At 53.5% G+C, this 26,914-nt stretch overlaps 1 protein-coding gene across 1 annotated transcript in view; it reads right to left on the minus strand.

Annotated features, from left to right (window-relative positions):
• Window positions 1-26,914, minus strand: part of LOC149271919 (SCO-spondin-like) — a 79,464-nt gene that overhangs the window by 12,915 nt on the left and 39,635 nt on the right. Inside the window, exons 49-93 of the mRNA XM_089507000.1 lie at window positions 26,625-26,786; window positions 25,922-26,111; window positions 24,343-24,400; window positions 24,017-24,068; window positions 23,752-23,872; window positions 22,987-23,218; window positions 22,584-22,725; window positions 22,158-22,346; window positions 21,913-22,023; window positions 20,231-21,592; window positions 19,650-19,778; window positions 19,377-19,553; window positions 18,578-18,742; window positions 18,062-18,235; window positions 17,537-17,659; window positions 16,955-17,084; window positions 16,443-16,568; window positions 16,159-16,265; window positions 15,841-16,014; window positions 15,393-15,563; window positions 15,016-15,268; window positions 14,312-14,761; window positions 13,997-14,043; window positions 13,691-13,861; window positions 13,274-13,405; window positions 13,055-13,191; window positions 11,860-12,056; window positions 10,824-10,873; window positions 9,675-9,848; window positions 9,354-9,533; window positions 9,071-9,150; window positions 8,511-8,680; window positions 8,379-8,425; window positions 7,827-8,045; window positions 6,024-6,221; window positions 4,481-4,570; window positions 3,179-3,637; window positions 2,523-2,689; window positions 2,146-2,306; window positions 1,784-2,004; window positions 1,450-1,491; window positions 967-1,134; window positions 674-883; window positions 413-580; window positions 36-167 (exon numbers count right to left, since the gene is read on the minus strand). Coding sequence (XP_089363126.1) covers window positions 36-167; window positions 413-580; window positions 674-883; window positions 967-1,134; window positions 1,450-1,491; window positions 1,784-2,004; window positions 2,146-2,306; window positions 2,523-2,689; window positions 3,179-3,637; window positions 4,481-4,570; window positions 6,024-6,221; window positions 7,827-8,045; window positions 8,379-8,425; window positions 8,511-8,680; window positions 9,071-9,150; window positions 9,354-9,533; window positions 9,675-9,848; window positions 10,824-10,873; window positions 11,860-12,056; window positions 13,055-13,191; window positions 13,274-13,405; window positions 13,691-13,861; window positions 13,997-14,043; window positions 14,312-14,761; window positions 15,016-15,268; window positions 15,393-15,563; window positions 15,841-16,014; window positions 16,159-16,265; window positions 16,443-16,568; window positions 16,955-17,084; window positions 17,537-17,659; window positions 18,062-18,235; window positions 18,578-18,742; window positions 19,377-19,553; window positions 19,650-19,778; window positions 20,231-21,592; window positions 21,913-22,023; window positions 22,158-22,346; window positions 22,584-22,725; window positions 22,987-23,218; window positions 23,752-23,872; window positions 24,017-24,068; window positions 24,343-24,400; window positions 25,922-26,111; window positions 26,625-26,786 — 8,418 coding nt within the window. The remainder of the gene's footprint in view (window positions 1-35; window positions 168-412; window positions 581-673; window positions 884-966; window positions 1,135-1,449; window positions 1,492-1,783; window positions 2,005-2,145; window positions 2,307-2,522; window positions 2,690-3,178; window positions 3,638-4,480; window positions 4,571-6,023; window positions 6,222-7,826; window positions 8,046-8,378; window positions 8,426-8,510; window positions 8,681-9,070; window positions 9,151-9,353; window positions 9,534-9,674; window positions 9,849-10,823; window positions 10,874-11,859; window positions 12,057-13,054; window positions 13,192-13,273; window positions 13,406-13,690; window positions 13,862-13,996; window positions 14,044-14,311; window positions 14,762-15,015; window positions 15,269-15,392; window positions 15,564-15,840; window positions 16,015-16,158; window positions 16,266-16,442; window positions 16,569-16,954; window positions 17,085-17,536; window positions 17,660-18,061; window positions 18,236-18,577; window positions 18,743-19,376; window positions 19,554-19,649; window positions 19,779-20,230; window positions 21,593-21,912; window positions 22,024-22,157; window positions 22,347-22,583; window positions 22,726-22,986; window positions 23,219-23,751; window positions 23,873-24,016; window positions 24,069-24,342; window positions 24,401-25,921; window positions 26,112-26,624; window positions 26,787-26,914) is intronic.

Here is a 26,914-nt window from a genome sequence, read left to right on the forward strand (position 1 = left end):
GAAATCAGGTATACAAAGCGTGGCACGTGACATACCTGGAGGGCAGCGGCACCCAGGCTCACAGCGTTCCCCATCGTGGCACGTGATGCCCTGCTGGAGGTCAGAGCAATGCCGGGGGCATCGGGTGGCGCAGTCCACACGCTCCATGCCAGCGGGGCAACTGTCAGCTTCGTAGACAAAACATACAAAACATTAGTGAGAGAAATCACTGAGCTGTGTGTCCTAGACCCCCGGTGCCGTGTCACGCTGCGTGTCCTAGACCCCCGGTGCCGTGTCACGCTGCGTGTCCTAGACCCCCGGTGCCGTGTCACGCTGTGTGTGTTAGTCCCCCGGAGCCTCAATTCTCATCACGTGGTTACAGCAAATGAACCCAGTAGGTGGCTTTAGTGGCCACGTGGCCCCCGGCTCTTACCGCAGGGGTTCGGGTTGCAGATGCGGATTTGATGCTTCTCTCCCACGCAATCCTTTCCACCGTTTTTCGGGGGGGGGCTGGTGCATGAGCGGCTTCTCACCGACTTTCCCCCGCCACACGTGCGATCGCACCAGGACCACGGACTCCACTTGGACCATCCACCGTCCACTGAAACAACAGGAGGAGATGACACATCATACACCAGCGTGGGCCCTGGGAATTGGTGGCTGCATGGGCAGCCGTTCACAGCGCTCCGTGTACCTTTACACGCCTGCAGGTTACAGAACCTCCGCTCCACGTTCCCGGTCAGGATGTCCACGCACCACGAGCCGTCTGCCCCCGGCGGGTTGTAGGTACGAAGTCGTCTTTGTTGCCCGACTCCGCAGGATCGAGAACACGAGCTCCACTCTGACCACGGGTTCCACGTGCAGTTCCTGTGACGACACTCGTTCTCCGTGCAAGGCTCGGCGTCTAGGGAGTGCGTGGTAAAGAGGTTTAGGACCCAGCTCGTGGCTCGTGGTCCCGGATTAGACTGTTCCGTGAATCAGACAGACCTGAACACTGGGCCAGGTTGCACTCTCGCTCCTGGAACGACTCCCCGGAGCAATTCCATCCTCCGTGGCAGAAGCGTGAGCGTGTCTTCACGGCGGGGGCCGCGCTGTCCGTGCACGTTTTAGAACACGGAGTCCACGGTGACCACGGGCCAAATCCCCCCTCCGGTCCTATAGGGAAGGAAATCCCGCGGAGAATCAGCTGCCTGCTTCCAGTCCACGGATCTGCTTTCCACCCCGTATTACGTTACTAATTCTCAAACGTGAGCCTCGTTTACAGATCGCCTTCATGTCAAGTACAGAACGCGGCACGTGGCCAGGAGTGAGAGTGCGGCCCGTGGCCAGGAGTAAGAGTGCGGCCACCAGAGGGCAACGGTGATGTATTTCTGACACCTCTGTTTTTTCTTGCTCTAGATTAACCCAGCGAGGAGACTGAACATCCAGCTCCGTGGCTGCCAGTAACTGTGGCCCCTACAGAATCCTTACCTGCAATGTCCGACTTTGGCTCCTGTGTGGGTCCCACGAGATCTGGAAGAATAAAACAAATCTGTGTCCGTGGCCATAAAATCAGAACATGCAGAGTCACGTGAGTTTTCAGGACCTCAGCGGTCTCTTCTTCAGATGGAGCGAATCATCCAAAGTGGTCGGTGGAGGGCAGGTAATTTTCCATAACTGGACTTTAAAACTTCTACCCCAGATATCCCACGGCTGAAGATAAACTAAACAACAGCCACAGAGGACACGTGTGAAACACGAGGTGATGAGGGAGAGCGCTGGGACACGGGCAGAGATGACGTGGAACGTGTCGGGGTCCTCTCACCTTCGCACTCTGGGGTCTGACAGTATTTAATATCAACGACCGGCCCCTCGCACGCTCGCCCCCCATTGGCTGGCGCTGGATCCGAACACTTGCGTGATCTTGTCATGTTCCCAAGCCCACCGCAGGACACGGAGCAGGGAGTCCACGGACCCCACGGGGAGAGAACGCCATCCACCGGACAGGAAACAAACGAACAATTCAGCCGACCGTTATCACACGTGCTGCGGGAAAAGCGGGCAAACCGTGAGAGCCCCAAACGTCACGAGACCACCAAACACATATCAGAGGACGTTCCACGGACACCACGGAGCAGCAACCGAGCCAAATATTCCCACGTTTTACCCAAAAAGTGAGAACCGTACCACGAGCTGCACTCATGCAGGACCTTCTCTCCAGGCATCATCTCTTCTCCCACCGTGACTCGGACGCCGTGGCTCGTGAACAGTGGGGTCCCATCACGTGGATTTGCGGAACGGTTCCTCAGTCCCTGTACGGACTCCTCGGTCAGGACGCACGGACACTCCTGTGTGAGACAAGCAGACGGCGTGCGGCCAGATTACTTCCACCCCTGTATACGTGGAAGAGATTTTACCCTCCGTGGGGCTCGTTATAGGAATCTGCCCCACGTTTCCACGAATCAGGGGCGGCTCCTTGTAACGGAGATACAGGAGGAGAGAGAGCGTTACGTGTATATTTGCCGGTACCCCCCGTAGCGTGGGATTTTTGTGGCCCCACTGACCGTGACACAGGAGCCGTTGTGGAAGAAGGTTCCTTCAGGGCAGTGGCAGCCCTCCTCGCACCCGTCGGGGAAGCACTCCACCTGCCGGCTGAGGTGGGCACAGCTGTAGGGGCAGCCGCCCCCCTCCCCACACTCTCGGTACAGGCGGTCCGGGGGGCACCCGACGTCTGCAGAAAGACAGGAGGGGAGAAGGTTGGGAGAAGGTACAGCGTGCGTGGATACAGCGTGCGTGGTGACAGCGTGCGTGTGGTGACAGCGTGCGTGTGGTGACAGCGTGCGTGGTGACAGCGTGCGTGGTGACAGCGTGTGGATTGGTAACACGCATGTCGCTGCGTGCATACATGGGAGTTATGTTGAAGAGGCGGGGCCTCAGTTACTTTATTTAAAAAGTGAGAATTCAACTGAAATAACCTCCTCTGATTGGGTAGAACACTCTGTGAGCGGGGCGGATCGGGGCAGACGTCTCACTCTGATTGGGTAGAACACTCTGTGAGCGGGGCGGATCGGGGCAGACGTCTCACTCTGATTGGGTAGAACACTCTGTGAGCGGGGCGGATCGGGGCAGACGCCTCATTCTGATTGGGTAGAGCATGCTGGAGGCGTCATGATCTCCTGCAGCTGATCCATGCGCAGCGGTCGGCCCCCGGCACACTTACCGAGACAGACCTGGTTATTACAGGCTTTGGTCTGGATGGCTCTTCCGTGGCACTCCTCTCTGTGGCACTCCCGTACACGGATCTGCTCCCCACCGCCGCAGGACACACTGCAGGCGGACCACGGGGACCACTCGCTCCACGGCCCCGGCTCTGTAACGCAAACAGGACACGAGCCACCAATGACTTCTCCGCCGTAGGCAATAAACGAGAACCCGTGGCTCCAGACGGTCTCTGATACCTGGACATTCCACATCCTGACAGTCTCGCTGCTGCTGCCCCTCTGCCTGGCAGTCTCTGCCTCCATTCTGGGGTGTCGGTCTGTCACATTTTCTAGACCGGTTCTGGATTCCCTTCCCGCAGGTCTGAGAACAGGAGGTCCACGGGCTCCACGGGCCCCATCCGCCGTCCAGCAGACACAGAGGGTCCGGGGTACACAGCAGTCTCCCTGCGGAGCATGTGCTGCAAGCAAATCACACGGGGTCTGAGCGGGGGGAGACTGAGAGAGACCGGGAGAGACTGGGAGAGACTGGGGACTCCTAAACATCCTACTCATGGAGTCTCACTCATTATACCCAACCCCTGTGGTCTCGCACACCTGATCCCAGCAGTCTCACACGTATATCATACTGACAATTAATCCCTGCAGTCTCACACTTACATCACACACCTGACCCCTGCGATGTCACACTTACATCACACACCTGACCCTGCGATGTCACACTTACATCACACACCTGACCCTGCGATGTCACACTTACATCACACACCTGACCCTGCGATGTCACACTTACATCACACGCCTGACCCCCCGCGATGTCACACTTACATCACACACCTGACCCTGCGATGTCACACTTACATCACACACCTGACCCCTGCGATGTCACACTTACAACACACATCTGACCCGTGTCGTCACACTTACATCACACACCTGACCCTGCGATGTCACACTTACATCACACACCTGACCCCCGCGATGTCACACTTACATCACACACCTGACCCTGCGATGTCACACTTACATCACACACCTGACCCCTGCGATGTCACACTTACAACACACATCTGACCCGTGTCGTCACACTTACATCACACACCTGACCCCTGCGATGTCACCCTTACATCACACTTAGAAGTGACCCCTGCGTCATCACATTCACCCCCGTGGTCTCGGTGGATGCCGTTATCTCAGTCTGTCTATTCTAAGATCCTTGTTACATAAAACTCCCTGTATGATGTCAGAGAGAATCCCCCGTCACCTTCCGCATTGACGCATTTCATTGGCTCACCAGTTCTGACAAGGTCCAGACACCGTCTCCCCGGGTGGGACAGACAGCCACGGATCCACAGCGGACCACGAGGAGACGTTCCCTGAGTCAGAAACCTCTGCTGGGGGTAGAAACAGAACAAAAAACATTAAGGGCAGGATTTTGAGGGGGTCCCGGGGGTTCAACCAGATCCGAAATGCCCGTCCTGTTCGTCCATCTCAGATTGTAAGCATAAAAGAGACGTAGTGAATGACTGGGTTAAAATGACCCCGCGAGAGGAGGCTTTTTGCGGGTATCTGACGTATGACGTGTTTTACAAACCCTAATCCGCTCCCTGCGCCGGACGCCCCTTCTGCTACCATCGACCTAACGTCATATCAAATGGGATCATTAATCCAACAGAATGAGGGCCCTTACACCCCGTCCTCCGGGGCCGGCACAGGTGACATCTCATCAGCCCCCGGCTTTTGGGTGTCCGTGTCTCGATTACATGTTCACAGCCAGTGATCAGGTTCATTCAATACAAATTCTACTGGTCAGTTGATTTAAGGGTTAAATCTTGTGAAAACCCCGTGCCATGCATACATCATTAAGGGTTAATTGGACTAAGGTCACATGTCCTCATATGATAACGCTCAGATTTACTAAAATGTGACTTTTAATTTTGTGAGTTTCAGGCGAGGCTCAGCGAGTTCAATAAAACATCGCATGCCCTCACCTGAAACTCATAAAAATAAATAAAACGAAAGAAACGGGGGGTCCCAAGACCAAGGGGGGGCAATGATTGTCCCCCTCTTCCCCTACACCATGAACAGTGGGCTGGGGGGTAACAGAATATCTCCCCAGTCTCAAAAATACCCTATTGGAGGCATGGGCCCCCCTATCCTACCCCAAGCTGCCTTACAGCACAGGAAGGGGGATGGGTGGCGCATGGTCCCCCTTCTCTTGCTTAAGTCGTTAAGTTCTCGTTTTTTATTATTTGAAATGTTTGTGTCAGGTGCTGGGACTTGCAGGTTAATGGGGTCTCCTGCTCCTACTCACATACATTCGCCCCCCGAGTTCGTGTTCACGAGAAGTGCATGCTCATGTGGGTTGGCTTCAGTAAATTTGGAAGTTGGACTTTTGTCCAGAAGAAAAAAAATCTCCGGCTGAATTTTTTTTGCCAATTTACACGCATTTGGTGACTGAAGCTGCGATTCAGGAGCGGCCTCATGGGAGTAAAGTCTCCCCGCCTGCCCTCCCTCGTAGGAGTAAAGTCTCCCCGCCTGCCCTCCCTCGTGGGAGTAAAGTCTCCCCGCCTGCCCTCCCTCGTGGGAGTAAAGTTTCCCCGCCTGCCCTCCCTCGTGGGAGTAAAGTCTCCCTGCCTGCCCTCCCTCGTGGGAGAAAAGTCTCCCCGCCTGCCCTCCCGAGGACACTCAACCCGACTCCTCACATTTACTACGCGAGAACAGCCACCACCAGCCCCAGAGGGGTCTGTACTCTGAACCCCAAGGACCCCCAAAACTCAATCTTCCTTCCTAGATGAAACGTTCACGCCGAGGAGACCCCCGACCGCCATCACGGGCCAAACTCACCAAGGGACCGGTTCTGGAATCTGCATCTACATTCCTGGGGATCCACGCATGTGCCACCTTGCATGAGCCGCCCGTCAGGACACCCACATGACGGCTGGCACCGCGGGGGGTCTACGCACAGGGTCTCTCCCTGGAGGTCTTCGCAGGACCGCGGGCAGGGTTTGCCGCACTGGAAATCCACCTGCCCCCCTCCACAATCTGCTGGAGAAAGGAGAGCCGGTTGAGGGATAAATTCTGGCATTTGGCAGAAAAATAACGTAAAAGTCCATGAAATATGGCGAAGATCATCAACGACAACGAAACAACAACACAACAACGACAAGACAACGAAACAACACAACAACGACAAGACAACGAAACAACACAACAACGACAAAAACAACTGATGCCCACTGGGGGCCAGCATGGGCTATAGTGGGCCCTGACTGTTGTGCGGAGAAGGGGTAGGCTTTTTGGCGGGAATTTCGGGGGTGGAGTTGGGGGTAGATTATATAAGTGGCTGCTTTCCCGGGCTCAGGAACCATTTTTTGTGGTTAGCTTACCTGGTTGCGTGTCCCACCCTCCCTTTTTCTTTTGTTTGTAGGTTTGTGTCGTTTGTCACAGTCTGGGGGGCGGCAGCTTGCCAGGTATCCAGGGGGTTAATGTGGTGGTAAGTGAATGGCTGGTAACATCTGGTGGGAGGTTCTTGGCTGTCAGTGCTGGAACATCAGGTCAGGGTGGGGGCATCCGGGTCCCTTCCTTAAGTGGTATTTGGTTCTGGTACCTGGATTGCTTGGCAAGCTTGGGTGTTTATTGTAAATATTTACATGTTGGTGTTTTGAGTCGTTGTCCTTGGTAACGCACCATTATTGTTTCAGGTTTGGGGTGAGAATGACTCTAATAAATACATTGTCTGTGGCCTTTTCTTATCCATATTCTATGGTGTGCGGGGTAGTTATTGGGGTTTAATGGGGAGTTTAGCCTATCCCGGAAATCGTGGCTACAACAGCCAGACAAACAACAACGACGACAACAACACGATGATCCCCATTAATAGATCTCTGTCATCTCAGTGCAGTGATGTGAGGCTGGGGGGGGGGCGCCCCCTGAAGGTGGATCCCTTAAAGGATCCAGGAATCGGTTTCCTGTGTGATCCCTTGGAGTTGCGTGTTCTTTGCGTGTCTCGTACATGGAAGACATGCTACGGGACACACTTCCTTTAAATGCCACAAAGACCACGTTTCTGATCAGTAAGAGCCACATGCATGGCCGGTACCGGCAGAGGTCACGGCACTGAGATCCCCCCAGCCCCCCCCCAGACAAAGCGCCTGCCGCCGGGTGCAATCACCTAAGCACTGTGTAGCGTTCTCCTGGCACGCGTGGCTCTGCCTGGCTTCTCCTTGGCATGGTGTGCCACCAAATCGCGCCGGGGGGTTATTACACTGCCTGGTCCGCACGGATTCTCCGGCACACACGTCGCACGGGGACCACGGCCCCCAGGGGCCCCAAACACCATCCACTGAGGAAACACAAAAGTAGAATTAGGTTGCTAAATAGCTTTGGATTAAATACCTAAAATACATTGCAACAGCGAGAGCCGGGGTATTACGGCCGAGGGGCTCGAGGGGCTCCACGGATATTTGGGGGGATTTTTAGACATTTTTACATTCTGGGTATAATTAAACAAACCCGAGAGGAGGCTTCGGGAAAAGTACTGCGCAGGAGAGCAGCCGTGAACATTCTATACTGAGGATCAGGAACAGGCACCGGGGGCACTTTAACATCACGGAGATCATTACCGGGACCCCCTGGCACTCCCCATACTGGGCACCCGATCACTACCTGGGCAGAATGAGGGTGACGGGCACTCCTTCCGCTCCAGCTGCACCCCGGTATCACCAAGATGCTGCTGCACCCCTTGGCACTGGGCACCTCCTTCCTGTGGCTTGGGGCATGCGCAGCTCCGGTACCGCGTGACCATCTCTTTGCCACATGTTCTAGAACACGGGGTCCAGGGTGACCAGGCACACCAGCCTCCGGGCACTGGAAGAGAAGCGACACAAACGCTAAAACAGAATCAAAACATGATGAGAACCAGACCGGGGCGGAAAAATAACTAGAAGGTGCGCAGACCCATTAACCCCTCAGATCCCCTAAAATATATAGACGTCGCCGGTAGTGTGTTAGGCAGGATAGGGCCTCTTTCACTAAATGGCTGGTCTTAGTAAACACTTGTGAAGCCTTCTATAGCTGATTGGGGTATTTATTTGTCTTTGTTCTGCCCTGGCTTGGAGCTCTTTGCCCCGAGGCTGTGAAATTCCACCTGCTTCTCTCCTGATGCCCTCAGGGGCATCTCGTGGCGCACAGAGCACTCACCCGCACACACGTGGTTGGTACATGTCATTGAGCCGTTCACGCAGGTGCTGGAGGGGAGAGGGAGGAAGCGTGTGAGACAAGGCAGTCAGGTGAAGCAGCAGAGGTGGTGCGGAGATGGATCGGGGGTCCTACCAGGTGTTGCAGCCGTCCCCTCGGGGCGCGCTCTCTCCTGGGAGATATCGCTGGCCGGTGAGGAGGTCCAGACAGGTGCAGTCCTGGAGATCCACGCAGACCGTGCCATTGGCAGCCAGGATCTGCCCCGCGGGGCAGTAGCAGCCAGGCTCGCAGCTCCAAGTGCAGCGCTGGCACAGAGAAGCACATGAGTTATTACGGCCGTGATAACGAAGCATTAGGGTCTCTATGTAGGCCCTCCGGCTTCCTCTACCTGTGCTCCTGCGCGGCCACGACTCGGGGCTCTCAGGATTCCACCCACGATCCCACGGGTTATGTCTCATACTGGGGTTATAGCGCTAAACTCGTTGGTGACGCCCAGTGGCTGGCAGCAAGTTCACCGGTTATGGAGCACATTGCCGGTGCCGGTTACCCCTTGGGTTATACCCCAAAGAACAATCATTAAGGCGACTCTGTCATGGAGAGCCTCAGGTCCATCGCATCGGGGAAACTACTGTCAGCAGTTCAGTGTACGGCGCGGCTGAGCATGCGCTGCACTGGAGCCCCGTCACCTGACTTACCATGACATCATCACATGTTCTGGGGCAGGAAGGGCCGCAGCTGCTGTACGCCGAGCCTGCGATGGCCGAACAATTCGCTGCTGGAAACAATCAAAGAGAAACTAACGAGACCGAAAACAGGAGACGCCCCCGGACTCCGGATACTACCGGGGTCCCTCGGGGGCCACACCATGTAACATGACATACATAACACGCTGGATATAAAGGCGGGACCACCGGGGAGTCACAGGAAGTTTGCCTTTACTGGGATAGGGGCAGTTTAAGGTTTCTCCCGGTTCCTTACCCTCCACTCCAGGGCACTGGCCAAGGCTGCAGGCCTCAATGTCGGAGCTGGGACCCTCGCAGTAATCTCCTTCTCCGAGGGGCGGAGGGCTGTCACATTTTCGGAGTCGGGTCCTCACCCCCTCTCCGCAGCTCTTGGTGCAGTCCGTCCAGCTGCTCCATTCACTCCAGTCACCGGATTCTGTGATAAGCGCAAGGACCAAACCAAATTAACCAGAAACAAGGGGGGCATTCGCCGGCATCTGCTACACGACACACAGAGGTCTTCTGAGGCACAACCCCCCCCCCCCCCAGTGGGTACATGTGGTGACATGGGGCTCACCTGAGCAGGGCTCCACGTTGCAGGGATATTCCTCCCGATCTGGACCTTCACATGGAAATCCAGTGCCGGACGGCGCAGGTTCTGTGCAGAAACGGTACCGGCTCTGGAAGCCTCCCCCGCAAGCGGCAGAACATTCACTCAATGGAGTCCATTCTGACCAGTTACCATCAACAGCTGCAAGAGTACGGTATAACATGTGACCTGGGACCCACGTCATACATACCCTACACCTATACACTGCCATGCACCCATACAGCGACAGATCCAGGACCCACGTCACATGACCTACACCTATACACTGCCATGCACCCATACAGCGACAGATCCAGGACCCAAGTCACATGACCTACACCTATACACTGCCATGCACCCATACAGCGACAGATCCAGGACCCAAGTCACATGACCTACACTGCCATGCACCCATACAGCGACAGGTCCAGGACCCACGTCACATGACCTACACCTATACACTGCCATGCACCCATACAGCGACAGATCCAGGACCCAAGTCACATGACCTACACCTATACACTGCCATGCACCCATACAGCGACAGATCCAGGACCCACGTCACATGACCTACACCTATACACTGCCATGCACCCATACAGCGACAGGTCCAGGACCCACGTCACATGACCTACACCTATACACTGCCATGCACCCATACAGCGACAGGTCCAGGACCCACGCCACATGACCTACACCTATACACTGCCATGCACCCATACAGCGACAGGTCCAGGACCTACATCACATACCCTACACCTATACACTGCCATGCACCCATACAGCGACAGATCCAGGACCCGCGTCACATGACCTACACTTATACACTGCCATGCACCCATACAGCGACAGGTCCAGGACCTACATCACATACCCTACACCTATACACTGCCATGCACCCATACAGCGACAGATCCAGGACCTACATCACATACCCTACACCTATACACTGCCATGCACCCATACAGCGACAGATCCAGGACCTACATCACATACCCTACACCTATACACTGCCATGCACCCATACAGTGACAAGTCCAGGACCCGCGTCATACAATATGATTTTGCGTTTAAGGAACAGAATGAACATTGGGAGAGAAGCTTGTGTCCAGGAGCTTGCAATCTAAGTATTCGTACCTTCACAGAGCAGCTGGGAGCAGTTGGTGGCTCGTCCAGAGAAGCAGGTGCTGAACCGACATAAAACAGACACGGGGTTATTACGCAGCAGACACGCGTTACACACGTCACACGCGTGTTATTATCAGCCAAAGCGATTTCATTAACCATTTATTTAATGCCCTTTAACGCGTTCTTCAGGATCTGCAGACCATTTCTTCGCGCTGCTGGTGAGGACTGGGGAATTATGAGTTATTGGTTTATATAGCGCCATCATATTCTGCGGCGCTGTACGGTGGGACTGTCCCTCCTGCTGAAGATTAGTTATGTAGCATTTGTGAAAAACGTGAGAAATCTTACACTGATTATTATTAATTATTTGCGCACAAAGCGGTAAGAGACCCTAATACCCTGCCCTGTGCCCTAATAACCTGCCCAGTGCCCTAATAACCTGCCCAGTGCCCTAATACCCTGCCCTGTGCCCTAATAACCTGCCCAGTGCCCTAATACCCTGCCCAGTGCCCTAATACCCTGCCCGGTGCCCTAATAACCTGCCCGGTGCCCTAATAACCTGCCCAGTGCCCTAATACCCTGCCCTGTGCCCTAATACCCTGCCCTGTGCCCTAATACCCTGCCCTGTGGTGCCCCCTAATTCTCTGCCCTGCGGTGAGCCCTGTCTGTGACACTATAGGGCTTTTTTTTTTTTACATTAAATAACCCCCCCCATTAGCAGGAGATGGGAGGGAGTATAACGGGGCAAATACTCCCCCCCCAGGGTTATTTACGCTACCCAACCCACCGCAATTCTCATCCCCCCTCGGTTGGTGAGAAGGGACATTGATTTCGCATTAACCTTACATACCCTCACCAATAAATCACAAACCGCACTCGCACTCGCATGCCCTCACATACTACTTACAAAGCGCTCATTCTAGTGAGTGATGTTATCAGGGCAAGCGACTGGAGTCGAGTCTGGTCAGTGGAGTTAACTCTTAGCTCGACCCATGAGAGACCCCCATAGGGGGGGAAATTGCGTACAAAGGGGTATGAGACTAACTTGACGGTGAATGGGCCGCATCGGAGTAGCCGGCCCCACGTCGTCCTCGCTGAGGAGAGCTGCATACTTGAGCTCACATGTGAAGTCTCATGAGATACGCACCAGTTATTGCAGTCTCGGGGTACGGTGTCGCCCGCCCGGTAAAAAGCCCCATCCTCGGTACAGGGGCACTCGGAGACTGGGACGCACTGGTTGTTCTGGGAAAGAGAAGGTGTTGGTTGAATTAATGGTCGAATTCTCCTCAGAAAGAGTTTCAATTTATTTGGATCATGCGCAGAATCGAGACAAGGCACACAACACACAAAAGTCGAAGCATTGTCTGATTACACGTTTGGATTACATGGTTTATATAACCTCTTATCTACTTCTAATAGCATGCATCGTTCTGATTGGTTACTTTTCAAGCAGGTTACGCCTCTAAAGCTGCATAATTAAGAATGGCCTGGACTTGACCCTTTGCGTGTATATATATATAACATAGAGTAGGCGTGTTGGCGGGAACTCGTGCATATAATATTTACGATAACGCAAGCATTTTTCTAACAGAAGGTTACTTTACAATGGAGAATAATTCTCTGGCCACCACCACATGTTAACTGCATTCTGGAGGGCCCAAGGGCCACACTGATCACTTAAGGAGTTAGAGAGCCCAAGGTGATACCCAGTACTGCCTACAGAGGGCGATACTCAGTACTGCATACAGAGGGCGATACCCAGTACTGCATACAGAGGGCGATACTCAGTACTGCATACAGAGGGCGATACCCAGTACTCCATACAGAGGGCGATACTCAGTACTCCATACAGAGGGCGATACTCAGTACTCCATACAGAGGGCGATACTCAGTACTGCCTACAGAGGGCGATACTCAGTACTGCATACAGAGGGCGATACCCAGTACTGCCTACAGAGGGCGATACCCAGTACTGCCTACAGAGGGCGATACTCAGTACTGCATACAGAGGGCGATACTCAGTACTGCCTACAGAGGGCGATACCCAGTACTGCCTACAGAGGGCGATACTCAGTACTGCATACAGAGGGCGATACCCAGTACTCCATACAGAGGGCGATACTCAGTACTGCCTACAGAGGGCGATACCCAGTACTGCCTACAGAGGGCGATACCCAGTACTGCCTACAGAGGGCGATACTCGGTCCTGGGAGCACCTAACGTCTCTGCTCGTTTCCTACCAGCAGAAGCTCTCCTCCCCGGCAGTAACAGCCCGGCCAGCAGGTGGAGTTGGGCCTCTCCAGGTCTGCGCAGGATGAAGGTCCTTCATGGCACTCCTTCCATACCTTGTCTTCTGGGCAAAGCCCGGGCGCCTCTCCTGAAACCGACAGAAATTATTGGGCAAACAGCCGTCTTCTACTGACAGCGAGGACCTCGGGGGCCGTCACGTGGATCCTCACCAGAACACGGGCTGAGATTACAGGTGGAGAACTCGATCCTGCGCAGAACCACGCTGACCCGACTGCGGTTCCTATATCCTCCCCCGCAGGGAACGGAGCACTCCGACCAGGGACCCCACTCACCAGCGGCACCTAAAAGAGACAGACAGAAGACAGTAAGAGACGGGGAGCAGAGCCCTCCGACCAGGGACCCCACTCGCCAGCAGGACCTAAAAGAGACAGACAGACGAAAGTAAGAGACGGGGAGCAGAGCCCTCCGACCAGGGACCCCACTCACCAGCGGCACCTAAAAGAGACAGACAGAAGACAGTAAGAGACGGGGAGCAGAGCACTCCGACCAGGGACCCCACTCACCAGCAGGACCTAAAAGAGATATTAGATATTTTCTGTAAGAAAGGTAAATATTGGTCCACTCACCCTTACACGGCTGCAAGCTGCAGAACTCGATGCCGACGTTATTGCCCTCGCACGGACGGCCTCCCAGTGCCACCGGGGGGTTGGTTCCGGAGCGGTATCGCCGTCTGGTGCCCACGTTGCAGGTTCTGCTGCAGGAGCTCCACGGAGTCCAGCCGCTCCAGCCGCAGTCCACTGAAACACGGAGAGGCGGTGAGGACTCGCGAGTCCCTTCCTCTTCATTCCACACATACTCTACTAGGGTTCCCCAAATATTGTGACGGCATCTGCGCTACAGCGCCTGCGTCAGCCACGATTGGTAATATTTACCTGGACAGGGTTGGGTGCCGCAGACCATCTCGCCAGACCGGCAGGTGCTGGGAAAGAAGAGAGAATTTACCAATCCGAACAGAAATACCAGAAAACCTCGACGTCTTATTGAGGACCTGGATGCCACTAATTGCCCCTTTCGCCAGTTTCTGGGGGTCCTTTTTGGGGCGACACTAAAGTCATGTCCCAAGTGACACATTCCATGAGACCCCGGCCCCCCAGCCCATAAATGCCACACAGCCCATGGTCTCAGGGTTACAGAAAACGGATGCTGTCCTCTCTGGGGTCCGCCATAAACGCTTCGCTGAGTCTGACGGCCGGCGCTGGATATAATGGCTGACGTCTGACGGCCGGCGCTGGATATCATGGCTGACGTCTGACGGCCGGCGCTGGATATCATGGCTGACGTCTGACGGCCGTCGCTGGATATCATGGCTGACGTCTGACGGCCGGCGCTGGATATAATGGCTGACGTCTGACGGCCGGCGCTGGTTATAATGGCTGACGTCTGAAGGCCGGCGCTGGATATAATGGCTGACGTCTGACGGCCGGCGCTGGATATAATGGCTGACGTCTGACGGCCGTCGCTGGATATAATGGCTGACGTCTGACGGCCGTCGCTGGATATAATGGCTGACGTCTGACGGCCGTCGCTGGATATAATGGCTGACGTCTGACGGCCGTCGCTGGATATAATGGCTGACGTCTGACGGCCGTCGCTGGATATAATGGCTGACGTCTGATGGCCGGCGCTGCATATAATGGCTGATGGATGAAGATCACCGCCATACAGACCGGGGCAAACGGATCTCATCACTCCCAGATTTAAGTCTTGTTACCCCTCAAGCGCACGCAGTAAGGGAGCAGAGGATGCTGGGAACGCACTTTGCTTTCGTGTTCCCAATGTGAGGGCCACTAAAAGGCATCACAACCTGCAAAACGATCTGCCCCTTTACATTAACCTTGCTGGATCCGAAGGCACAGAGGAAGCGTCAGCTCCTGCGCGGCCGCTCACTCACCAGTTGTTACAGGCATCCGCAGCCACGCTCTGCCCTGGGTGGTAGAGCGCCCCCTTGTGGTAGCAGGAGCACTGGGTTTGGGGCACACAGCTGTTGTTCTGCAGGAAGAGCCCCTCGGGGCAGTAGCAGCCCTCGTAGCAGGCGGAGGCGCACTCCACGTGGGCAGCCTGGTCTAGGCATAGCCGGGGACAGGCACCCCCGCCGCTCCGGCACTCCTCCGCCGTCTGGTATATCATATCCACGGGACAGAGGTCTGCGGGAGGCAGGAGACGTGAGAAGGACTCGCAATTACTAGAACCCCAGACCACCAGCCACGCCAGCCCAGGTACCCCTAAGCTGAGCAGAGCGCCCCCTGCAGTACAGGGGCAGTTTCTCACCTCTGCAGGGCTGTGCGTTACACTCGCGGGTTTGGATCTGTGGCCCGTGGCAATCAGCACCTCCGTGCGAGGGAAAGGGCCGGGAACACGTGCGATTCCGAGTCTGAACTCCGGAGTCACAAGACGCGGTGCATTCTGTCCACGGACTCCAGGGTGACCAGCCCCCAACAACTGAAAATACAGGATGGCGGGGGTTAAACACATGGACACACGTAACACACGGAGTGGCGCCCTCCACGGATGGGGTGGTCAGGTTTACAAAAACTCCCACCACAAACGTTGCCTTCGGATTCTCTATCTTATAATAGGTTTTCTGCACGGACACTCAGTGACACGTATAAAACACGCGTGGAGGGGTTCCTGATTCACGCGTGGGAGTCTATAGTGGGACCGATCGTGAACTTGATTGTTCCACGAGGTTTATATAAAATTAGTTGGAGCCCCTCACCTGGGCAGAGCGGGGTGTCGCACGGCTCCTCCTGGACAGACTCCCCCGCGCAGGGTGCTTCGGAGACGGAGCCACCACAGTGACGGAACCTCCTCCTGACCCCAATGTGTTCCACGTCATAGAAGCAGGTCACGGAACAGGGAGACCACGCCGTCCACTCACCCCAGTGTCCGTCTGTCTCTGTGGGTTAGAGAGAGGGGAGGACAGAGGTCTCAGCGGGTACAGGACCCCTAGGAACACACACGGCAAGTGGCACGCCAGATACGTCACAGTATGTGGTATGACACGGATGTAAGCGTAATAACGGTTGGATCCCACGCCCGTCCGGCCTACCGTTAACGCAGGGAGAGTAACATTCCTTGACTTCGTGAGAATCGCCCTCGCAGGGGGAGCCGCCGTTGGCGCCGGGTGGATTTGATGGAGATCTAGGAATGAAAACCGAGATGGAAAGTCACACGGGGGAAGTCCGGCGACAGCCTAAGAACGTGGGCTCATCTACAAGCGTGGACAGGACACGACTACCTGATCGCCGGCCATTGCCCAACGAAGTTCGTACGGGAGAGCAAACCCAAAGGCAGTCCCTACAGCAATAGGCGCCTCACCTGAACCGCTCTTGAATCCCCGTCCCACATGTTTGGTCACAAGGAGTCCACTGTGACCAGGCAGACCAGCCGCAGTCCACCACGCAGGCGGAATCATCACACGTCATCTTCCCATCGTGGCACCGGCTAGAGAACGATAGAGAGAAGAGGTACTAGGTCCAGCCATTCATGACGACCAGGTACAGGTGACACCAAACACGGTGGATGTAAGAGACGCTCGGCGCGGGGGTCCACCGTCACCTCTACTATTATCGTGGATCTCTCTCGTGAGACTGCTATGTTACGGCGTAACACATCCGGTAGTGGAGACAGAGGGGCTTTTACCAGGGCTGGTGGCAGGAGAATCGATGCAGTATCTGGGGGCTCAGTGTTTATTATAAAGAAACCCAAACTCTCATCATCCTATGGGGAACCTCCTCATGGGTCCACGACGTGTCCATAAACACCACACAATCTGCTGGGCTATTTCTTTTTACCCCCTTCGCCCCCCAGCTCTCCCTCCTGGTCCTCACCACACGCTGCAGTTATCCTCTCGGAAGTCCTTTCCTTGAAGGAGAGACACCGAGTCGGCGTGGCAGCGACACTCGCTGATATTCACGCAGCCACCGTCCTGCAGATACAGACCAGGAGGACAGCGGCAACCTGCAGGGGGCACAAAGGGAGAGAGTTCACTGGGGGCAACCGGGGCAGAAACAGGGGGTGCATTACATGAGACTGAGGTTAACTGCAGGTAAAGACCCCGGACGTTCACACCCAACACAATAAAATGCTTAAAAAAGTGGCATCAAGACCGACGTGGCTCTTCGGGAGGAGGACCCAGAGCTCCATGAAACGCAAAATGGCTCCAAACCCAATGACCAACAGACCGGACAGGAGGCCTGCAACGTCCAAAGCCTCAGGATGACTCTTTGGAGAGCTGTGACTTTCCGTTAGGTCAGTGAAGGTATCTCTGTAACCCGCAGACACGCCTGTTACAGAACGGACCTGCGCGTGGTACCGCCTGCTTATAACACGTGCCGGGACCGGATGCCTGTTGGCTGCAGTCAGGGGGTCCTGGGTGGGTGTTAGCCGACCTCCGGTATCTCAGCGCTCACCCTCCATACAGCTGCTGTTACACATGATCTCCGCGCTCAGCCCGCCACACGTGAGAGGACACGGATCCAGCCGCCTCAGCCCACAGTCTGCCGACTCCACGTAAAGCGTGCCAGGCCCGCAGTCTGTAAAGACACGACAGCGTTTCATTGAAGAGGGAGATTATTGGGAACTGTCACTCCTATCTGCTCAGCCGGCTCTTACTTCAGTCTCCAGGAGGAGGCGACGAGCGACGTGGATCGTTAGTTACTCGAGTCCTAAAACTTTGCTGGGATCGTGGCTCTTGGGCAGGAGAGGGCTCCTGTGTGCCCCGTTCCCCGGGTAACCAACATACGCCCTATGGGCACTCTTTGAAGAACTTTGGACCTGCTCAGTCGGCAATGAACCCCCCGGCCCCTCGGCCAACAAGCCTCTGCCCCTGGGGAATGAGCTGGACACCCCTAATTAACTCTCAGTGAGGGTTAATAAGTCCTGCCCCTCGGGTAAAAGTGACCCAGCATGACACCCCAGCAATAACTGCCCCGTACCTTCTCCGCAGGGATGCAGATTACACGATTCCGCCTGCAGCGCTTCTCCTTGGCATGGCAGTCCGCCATTTTTGGGTGGTGGGTTTTCACAGCTCCGTCTTCTAAACCTCGCTCCCCCCTGACACTCGGCATCGCAAGGCGACCACTCGCCCCAGTGAGACCACGCTCCGTTTACTGCGGGAACCATCGCCACGTTACTACTGTGCGCCCCAGAACACCCAATAACGTGTCACAAAGGAGAGGGACTGGGCGCTTGGGCTCCGGGGTTTCACGCTAGCGATATTCAGTATTATAAAGAGTTCTTTAATAGATTGTAAGCTCATGAGACGAGCCTCTCCACCTTAATGTATCGGTTTGTCTCAGTCTGCCAATTCTCATCTCGTCAGACCCCTTGAATTTATGTATTGTGATTGAAAATAACAAAGAGACCGCTGAGCCCCCAAAATAACCCGCGTTAGAATGTGGAATGGGGCGTCTTTGTAACAAAGAGCAGAAGTTTCCGCGTCGCCCGATTACCTGGACAGGCCGTCACAAAGCAGCTCTTGCTGTCGAACTGAGCCCCGGCACAGTGTCCCCCGGGGAGCCGATCCCGCAGCACATCGCGCCTCCGGAATATAACGCCCAGGCCGCAGGAACGGCTGCACTCGCTCCACGAGGTCCACGGAGACACGATGCAGTCCACTGGAGAAAAACAGATGAGCGTCTGAGTGTCGCTCGGCGCGGGGGGCGCCGTCACCTCTTCTATTTTCATGGAGCTCTCTCGTGAGACTGCTCTTCACATCCGGTGGTGACGGTATATACGGTATACATATATATTTATTGCCCACTTTGTGCCCCACCCACTTATACTCCACCTCTTTTACACGCGTATAAAAGCTGCCGCCCGGCACACTGGCTGCGTCGCTCGTTCCGGGCAGCTGGAGCTTTTTGAGGCGCTCGCTCATTCAGAGCGTCTCTCTCTCGGGACAGCCGCCATCTCTCTCTCTCTCCTCCGTTTCGGGACAGCCGCCATCTCTCTCTCTCTCCCCTCCGTTTCGGGACAGCCGCCATCTCTCTCTCTCTCTCCTCCGTTTCGGGACAGCCGCCATCTCTCTCTCTCTCCCCTCCGTTTCGGGACAGCCGCCATCTCTCTCTCTCTCTCTCTCCTCCGTTTCTGGACAGCGGCCACCTCTCTCTCTCTCCGGGGTGCAGCACTCTCCCCACCCCAGTATATCTGCGCTCTAGACCGGCGCCTACATGGGCTCTATCCAGAGGGGAGAGGAGGAAGAACCCCCGTATTCCTGCCGGGAAACCCGTCGAGAGACATCTCACTCACCACAACCAGTCTCGTCGGAGCCGTCGTCGCAGTCCCTCTGTAGGTCGCATTTCTTGTCCACGGACAGACACTCTCCACTCAGACACGCAAACTGTTTGGCCGAACAGACTGCGGGGGGCGTTGAGATAAAAGAACGCGACGTCGTCAGCGCAGGAACCGTAAATACGGACGCCGTCCCTACGAGAGCAGAAGACACAGCGAGACGCGCTCAGTGAGTATCCCGACATATCGCGATAGAAGAGGAAGCGAGAGCGCGCCCTTCGCAGCACTCACCGCAGTGATGCTCGTCGGAGCCGTCGATGCAGTCCTCCTGCCCGTCGCACACGAAGGCGCTGTCCACGCAGCCAAAGACGGAGCAAGCAAACTGCCCCACGCTGCAGGGGCTTCTGGGTAATGCGGTGCCTGGAATACAGGGCAGATGGGGGGGGGGTATTAATCTCATCCTGATGATCCTCTCTTCCAAGGTTATCAGGAACGTGGATCTGAAATCCCACGGGGATGAAACCCACGGGGCGACTCTGCATGCAGGGTGATCGATCGCAAGAAACCCCAGAAATCAAAGAAAATGGAATTTAATCAAAAATCAGAACGGGGCAAAAAGCACAGAAAGTCCTAAAAGAAAACGAAACCCCCCCAAAAACCCATACATTAAATAAAAAGGGCGTTCGTGTAAATTGGTGGAAACGTGGAAGATTTTCATCTGAATATTTAATTTATTGCCCCTGACTCGCTGTGATATAACGGGTTCATCCGACCAATCGCTGAACCTCGTTTATTAAAAATCATCAACCAGCTATGAAAAATACTTTTTTTTTTGGGGGGGGGGTGAAGCAGACCCTGCTCAAGGGTTTTACCCCAACTGGGGCAGTTGTAAAGCACGTGGTTGGGTAGGGATAAGAGGTCAATCAAGGCTCTAACATAATCACTTCCTACCAAGAGATCTCTACTGAGAAATCTTCCAGTGACCGGAGTGCCCAATGTGCCCAAAGACCAGACCAATCCAGAGGCCGTTAACATTAACCCTTCACAAGTCACGCTCATGGCCGAGCCATAAAACACACCTTCGCTTACAGTTGTGTTGAGATAGTCTTCGCGACCCGCGGGTTTAATGTATCCCTCTTCGTCTTGGCCGTTCTCTGGAGGAACCTCAATGGGCTCCTTGGACGTAATGACAGAGCCATCACCAGGCTTCAAGCTGGCATGATGTCCTTGAGGTACGGCAATATACTCAGGCTTGATACGGTTCATACCTGGCCCCTCACTGCCCCAATGAGCCGTTTTCAGCGTGGGGTACAGTGAGGTTGGGGTTCCCTTCTCGTTATACAACTCACTGGTGGCTGCTGGACCTGTCTGGTAATGGGAAGATGGCCAGGCTTCCTTTGACGTTGGCCACCTTCCTCCAGGAGCCTGACTAGCGGCTAAACCGGGGTATCCTGTTGGAGCTTCACTGGTGACCCGGGGGCTCTCAGACCTACCCTGCGGCAGTATTTCTCCAGGAAGCAAAGTGCTCCAGCCCTCCACGTGTGGAGCTGGTCTCATTGTTCTACCGCCGTGGCCTGTCGTCTCCCCAGAGGCTATGCTCTGCCCGGCATGTACCGGTGAGGTAGTTTGGCGTGAATTAGAGTCACTCATCCCAGTTGCTCCTGTGGGAGCCATTACTAGCCCTGGTACCGAATCGCCTGCTCCTATACTTGGGACCGGTGCACCCTGTGGCGGACTTCCGCCTACATCACTGGGTCGTGTACTCAGCATCCACTCATCCTTACCGGCAGAATGTGTGACTAGTCCGGGCATGCCTGTGGGGTAGATTCTTCCCCCAGGGGTTTCCCAGATGCCAGATGTGATGGCAGCCATGTGAGGTGTACTGCCCCCTGGGCTCTCTGTCACTCCTGGGGTTGGTTCCATCCAGGGCCACCCCGGATACCCCGAGGAATATACTCCAGGTCCTGGACTGCCTGGCGGCCCTCGCTCGCCGGGTGTCTGTGAGATGCGGATGCCGGGCGCTCCACTGACTCGGTGCTTGTCCTGGATGCCCGGCTCTCCAGTAAGGGCCGTTCCAGATACCGTTTGCTGTCCGGGTTTCAGGCTGAGGAGCCCCGGGCTCCCCGTAGGTTGGGACAGAAGATGAAGTCCGGGTTCTCCAGGCTCTCCAGGCCTGACTGTGTGGGGCAGCCGAGAGCCTCCAGGAGCTGGCGTATCCAGCAAGCCCACCACCCCTAGATGAAGAGAAGACACTTCAGTGGTAAGATATCAATAATTACTGTATGGGGGGGGGTCGTATGATAAATATTAGAGGATTATGAGGTGGGCTCGTTACCCGCTGATTGTTTAGATGTGTTGGTTAAAGCCCAGTTAGTCACCAAAGGCCCCTTAGAGACAGCTTTACCCCCACCCGTTACCCTCCGCGGCCCCCACAGGTAGATGTGAGATACGGTGCTGTCTCATAGACAGCTGGGTCTGACCATTTACACGTCTCTATGACCTGCAGGACACGAGACGGAGAGAAGCGATTCCCCCCGCGTGATCCGTGCCTCACCTGCGGGACCCCCCGCTGATAATGGGGTGACCTTTGTTCCCTGAAGCCACCCCGGTGGGTAAACACCCCCATCAGTCACAGTCGAGGGGTATTCAGTCAAGCGGTGGGCACCTTGTAGGAGAGAAGAGGAGCGCGTCAGACACGGGATAAGCGCTACCGGCAGGTCCACCGGAAACACTCTGTGTGGACCCTCTGAGTGGGTTTGTTTGCAGTGTGGACAGTATGGGGGTAAATGTTCCGCTTACCGCATCCTTCCTCGTCGGAGAAATCTCTGCAGTCGGCGTTGCCGTCACACAGGGCGCTGGAGGCGTTCAGACACTCGCCGCTGCCGCACTCAAACTCGCCGGGCCGGCAGTGAGAGGGCTTGGAGGACCCGGCGCGGGTGACCACGGCACGTGATGGGGTCACGGGCTCTGGAGACGCGCTGGGTCCAACTGGAGACAGAAACACAGGCGCGTTAGCCCGAGGGCCCATTATCCTGAGGGGGGGGCATTAGCCCGGGGGGGCCCGTTATCCCGGGGGGGGGCCCGTTAGGTAGACAGACAGAGACAGCCCGATCCATCAGAGTCCTTTGGGTTTAAATATTCTTGATCATTGTAAATAAAATCGAATTTCGGGGTGTTTTTCTAATAAACGCGCCGAGCCCTCCGCTCCCCGGAGTAAACGCTCACCGTAATGGCAGCCGAGGACCTCGCTGCGCAGGTAGATGGCCTTGTGGTGATCCACGGGAAGGATGCGTAGGAAGCGGGTCAGCAGGGGTCGGCTCAGCTCCCGTGTCACTGGCGTGTTACTGTCTGCATTGGCCTCGAACACCTAAACGGAGATGGGGAATGATATGGCAGATCATTTAATATCACCCCAAAGGAGGCAGTTAATACCCCCCCAAAGGAGGCCGTTAATACCCCCCAAAGGAGCTCCTGGGAACGGCTGATAATGGGATGAGAACAGGTGGGGAGATGATGGTCTCTCGTTGACACTCGAGGCCGTTGGGAATGATTCCCACAATGGGGGGGCCTGTAATGTCTGAGGGTCCCCAATCTCACTGCTAGAAATGTATGAGAGCAAAGAACTGACCTCCATGGTCTTTACCTGGGCAGCCGTGTCTGTGCCGCGCATGTCCTCGGTGTAATTGTGATAAACCAGCCCATCGCTGCTGTACATGAGGCGGTATTTAGTGATGAAGCCCCCGGACTGTCGGCCCCCCTGAGTGATGACGCCAGAGATGAAGGTCGGCTGCAGAAAATCCACCTGGAAGAAGGGCTGTGGGTCTGTGTCCAGCGGGCTCCATCCGGGAACGATGTTCAGGCTGCGCGGGACACGGCAACGTTCAGAGAACCATCAAGTGACCCTCCCTGGAGCCCGGCCATTTACTTACACGGCCCATGGGTGATAAACCCTCCCCGGAGCCCGGCCATTTACTAACACGGCCCATGGGTGAGAAACCCTCCCCGGAGCCCAGACATTTACTAACACGGCACATGGGTGATAAACCCTCCCCGGAGCCCAGCCATTTACTAACACGGTCCATGGGTGATAAACCCTCCCCGGAGCCCGGCCATTTACTAACACGGCCCATGGGTGATAAACCCTCCCCGGAGCCCGGCCATTTACTAACACGGCCCATGGGTGAGAAACCCTCCCCGGAGCCCGGCCATTTACTAACACGGCCCATGGGTGATAAACCCTCCCCGGAGCCCGGCCATTTACTAACACGGCCCATGGGTGAGAAACCCTCCCCGGAGCCCGGCCATTTACTAACACGGCCCATGGGTGATAAACCCTCCCCGGAGCCCAGACATTTACTAACACGGCCCATGGGTGATATGAGAGGGCACTGACATGTTTGGGATTATGTTCAGCCGCCCGGCATCCGGTGGGTTATTCTCCTTGTAGGACGAGGCCATCAGCTGCTGGTAAAGGACCCGGCCGTCCTCCAGCCCCAGGAGCCCATCGCACGGACCTGCGCGCAACAAGAATTAGGCACAAACATGAGCGACAGACAAAGACAGAAGAGTCATCGTCTGCGAGACATTTGCCCCATCTCCAGCCACTACCCCTGGGGGGGAACAAAGCATGGGCGGACCGGGGGGAATAATGACTTTACCTGTCGGAGAAACGTCTCCTGGAAATTTGTAGCCGTCCGTCCCCGAGGGTCCCTGTGATAAAGAAAGTCACACGTTACTGGGGTCTTATTCCCCCCCCTCGGGCAAACGTGGTAACGTGATAATAATATAGAAGTAATGATTACAAAACGCTTAGAAGGTTAAAAGTGTCCTGAAGTTAAATATGAAAGGGGGGTGTTGATAGCGGCCCTCTCCGGGGCAGATTGGGGGCTACAGCCAGAGACTGGGGGTCCCCATCGTTCATCAAGCAGAGGTATTTTGAGTCGTGTTGTAACATTTACCCCAGATGGTTTCTATGGTTACTCACCGGTTGGGTATGCCGTGCCGGCTGCGGGGTCGGGGTATTTGGCCAGATCTGAGGGATACTGAAATATAATGGATTGTATACAGGGAATATATATTATATACAGGTAATATGTGCTATATACAGTGAATATATATTATATGCAATATATACAGGTAATATGTGTTATATACAGTGAATATATATTATATGCAATATATACAGGTAATATGTGTTATATCCAGTGAATATATATATATATATATATATATATATATATATATATATATCTATACAGGTAATATGTGCTATATACAGTGAATATATATTATATGCAATATATACAGGTAATGTGTTATATACAGTGAATATATATTATATGCAATATATACAGGTAATATGTGTTATATACAGTGAATATATATTATATGCAATATATACAGGTAATGTGTTATATACAGTGAATATATATTATATGCTATACAGGTAATATGTGTTATATACAGTGAATATATATTATATGCTATACAGGTAATATGTGTTATATACAGTGAATATATATTATATGCAATATATACAGGTAATATGTGTTATATACAGTGAATATATATTATATGCAATATATACAGGTAATATGTGTTATATACAGTGAATTTATATATATATATATATATATATATATATATATATAGGTAATATGTGCTATATACAGTGAATATATATATATATATATTATATACAGGTAATATGTGCTATATACAGTGAATATATATATATCTATATAGGTAATATGTGTTATATACAGTGAATTTATATATATCTATATAGGTAATATGTGTTATATACAGTGAATTTATATATATATATATATATATATATATATATATATATATAGGTAATATGTGCTATATACAGTGAATATATATTATATGCAATATATACAGGTAATGTGTTATATCCAGTGAATATATATATATATATATATATATATATATATATATATATATATATATATATATCTATATAGGTAATATGTGCTATATACAGTGAATATATATTATATGCAATATATACAGGTAATATGTGTTATATACAGTGAATTTATATATATATATATATATATATATATATATATAGGTAATGTGTTATATACAGTGAATATATATTATATACAATATATACAGGTAATGTGTGTTATATACAGCGAGTATATATATATTATATACAGGTAATATGTGTTATATACAGTGAGTATATATATATCTATACAATATATGCAGGTAATATGTGTTATATACATTGAATATATATTTATTATATATAGATATGTGTTCTATACAGTAAATATTTATGAATACAGTAAATAGTTTATAAGTTAATATTTTATTATATACAGGTAATGTGTTTTATAAAGTAATTATATATTTATTATATATAGATATGTATTATATACAGTGAATATATATTATATATAGATGTGTTATATACAGTAAATATTTATGAATACAGTAAATAGTTTATAAGTTAATATATTATATAAAGGTAATATGTGTTATATACAGTAAAAGTATGTGTCAGGGTTAACCCTTCCCTGCGCTCTCACCCCGTGGATTCGCCGCTTTGCGTGGCGTTCCCTCCCCGTGAGACGCAGCCGATCTCGTCGGCCCCGTCAGCGCAGTCCTGGCGCCCGTCACATCGCTGAGACGCTTCGATGCAATTCCCAGACGCCTTACAGTAAAACTGCGAGCGGTGACAGCCCCAGCGAGCCGGAGACAGCGGAGAGGGAGCCGTGCCTGGGAGACGGAGAAAGAGACAGCCCAAGAGTCCTAAAACAGCCACCCGCGTAACACAGAACTCTCACGCACCCCCGCACAGCCCACCTCAGTGCCGTTGCCCCCCACACAGTGAAATGATGGACACTATTATATTTGTATACATTATTTCAAACTGTATTAATGTGACGCTTGGAGCCATCCGGGTTTACGCCAGAAGTGAAGAAGAAACGTGATTTTGGGCTGACCGCGGTCACATGACCTCCCCCATAGCGCCCAATTAGACCACGAGGCTTCACCATAGCATTTACGGGGTCTTCTTTCTTCGTTTAAGCTGCACTCCCATCAGTACAGCCATCAATGGTGTATACTTGCTGCCGTAACTGCAGACTGTTTGGCTTCTCCACACCGCGGGGCTGAGAGTGATGAGGATGAGCGTTTCTGTAACCAGCATGCAGGCAGCAGCCGCCGCCATCGCACTGGAACCCAACGGAATAAACGCCTAGGGGCCAAACAGGCGTCTTTAACACTCACCGCAGTATATCTCGTCAGAGCGGTCGCCGCAGTCATTCACCCCATCGCACACCACACCGTGGGGTCCGGCAGGGACGCAGCGTCCGTTGTGGCACTGGAACTGCCCCGCGTGGCACCGGTCCTCCGTGTCTGAGGGCGCAGTGGGCCGGGACCCTTTGGGCACTGTGCGCAACAATAAAATATCACAGGTACAGGACAGCAACATTAACACAACCTACTGAAACATGTAAAATATACAATATTAGTAACACGACCCGAGAATTTGATTTAACCGAAAGCAGGGAACCCTG

This window comes from Sceloporus occidentalis, unplaced genomic scaffold (genome assembly GCF_023333645.1).
Source record: "Sceloporus occidentalis isolate IW3139 unplaced genomic scaffold, rSceOcc1.0.p SCAF_449, whole genome shotgun sequence".
Classification (NCBI taxonomy): Eukaryota; Metazoa; Chordata; class Lepidosauria; order Squamata; family Phrynosomatidae; genus Sceloporus; species Sceloporus occidentalis.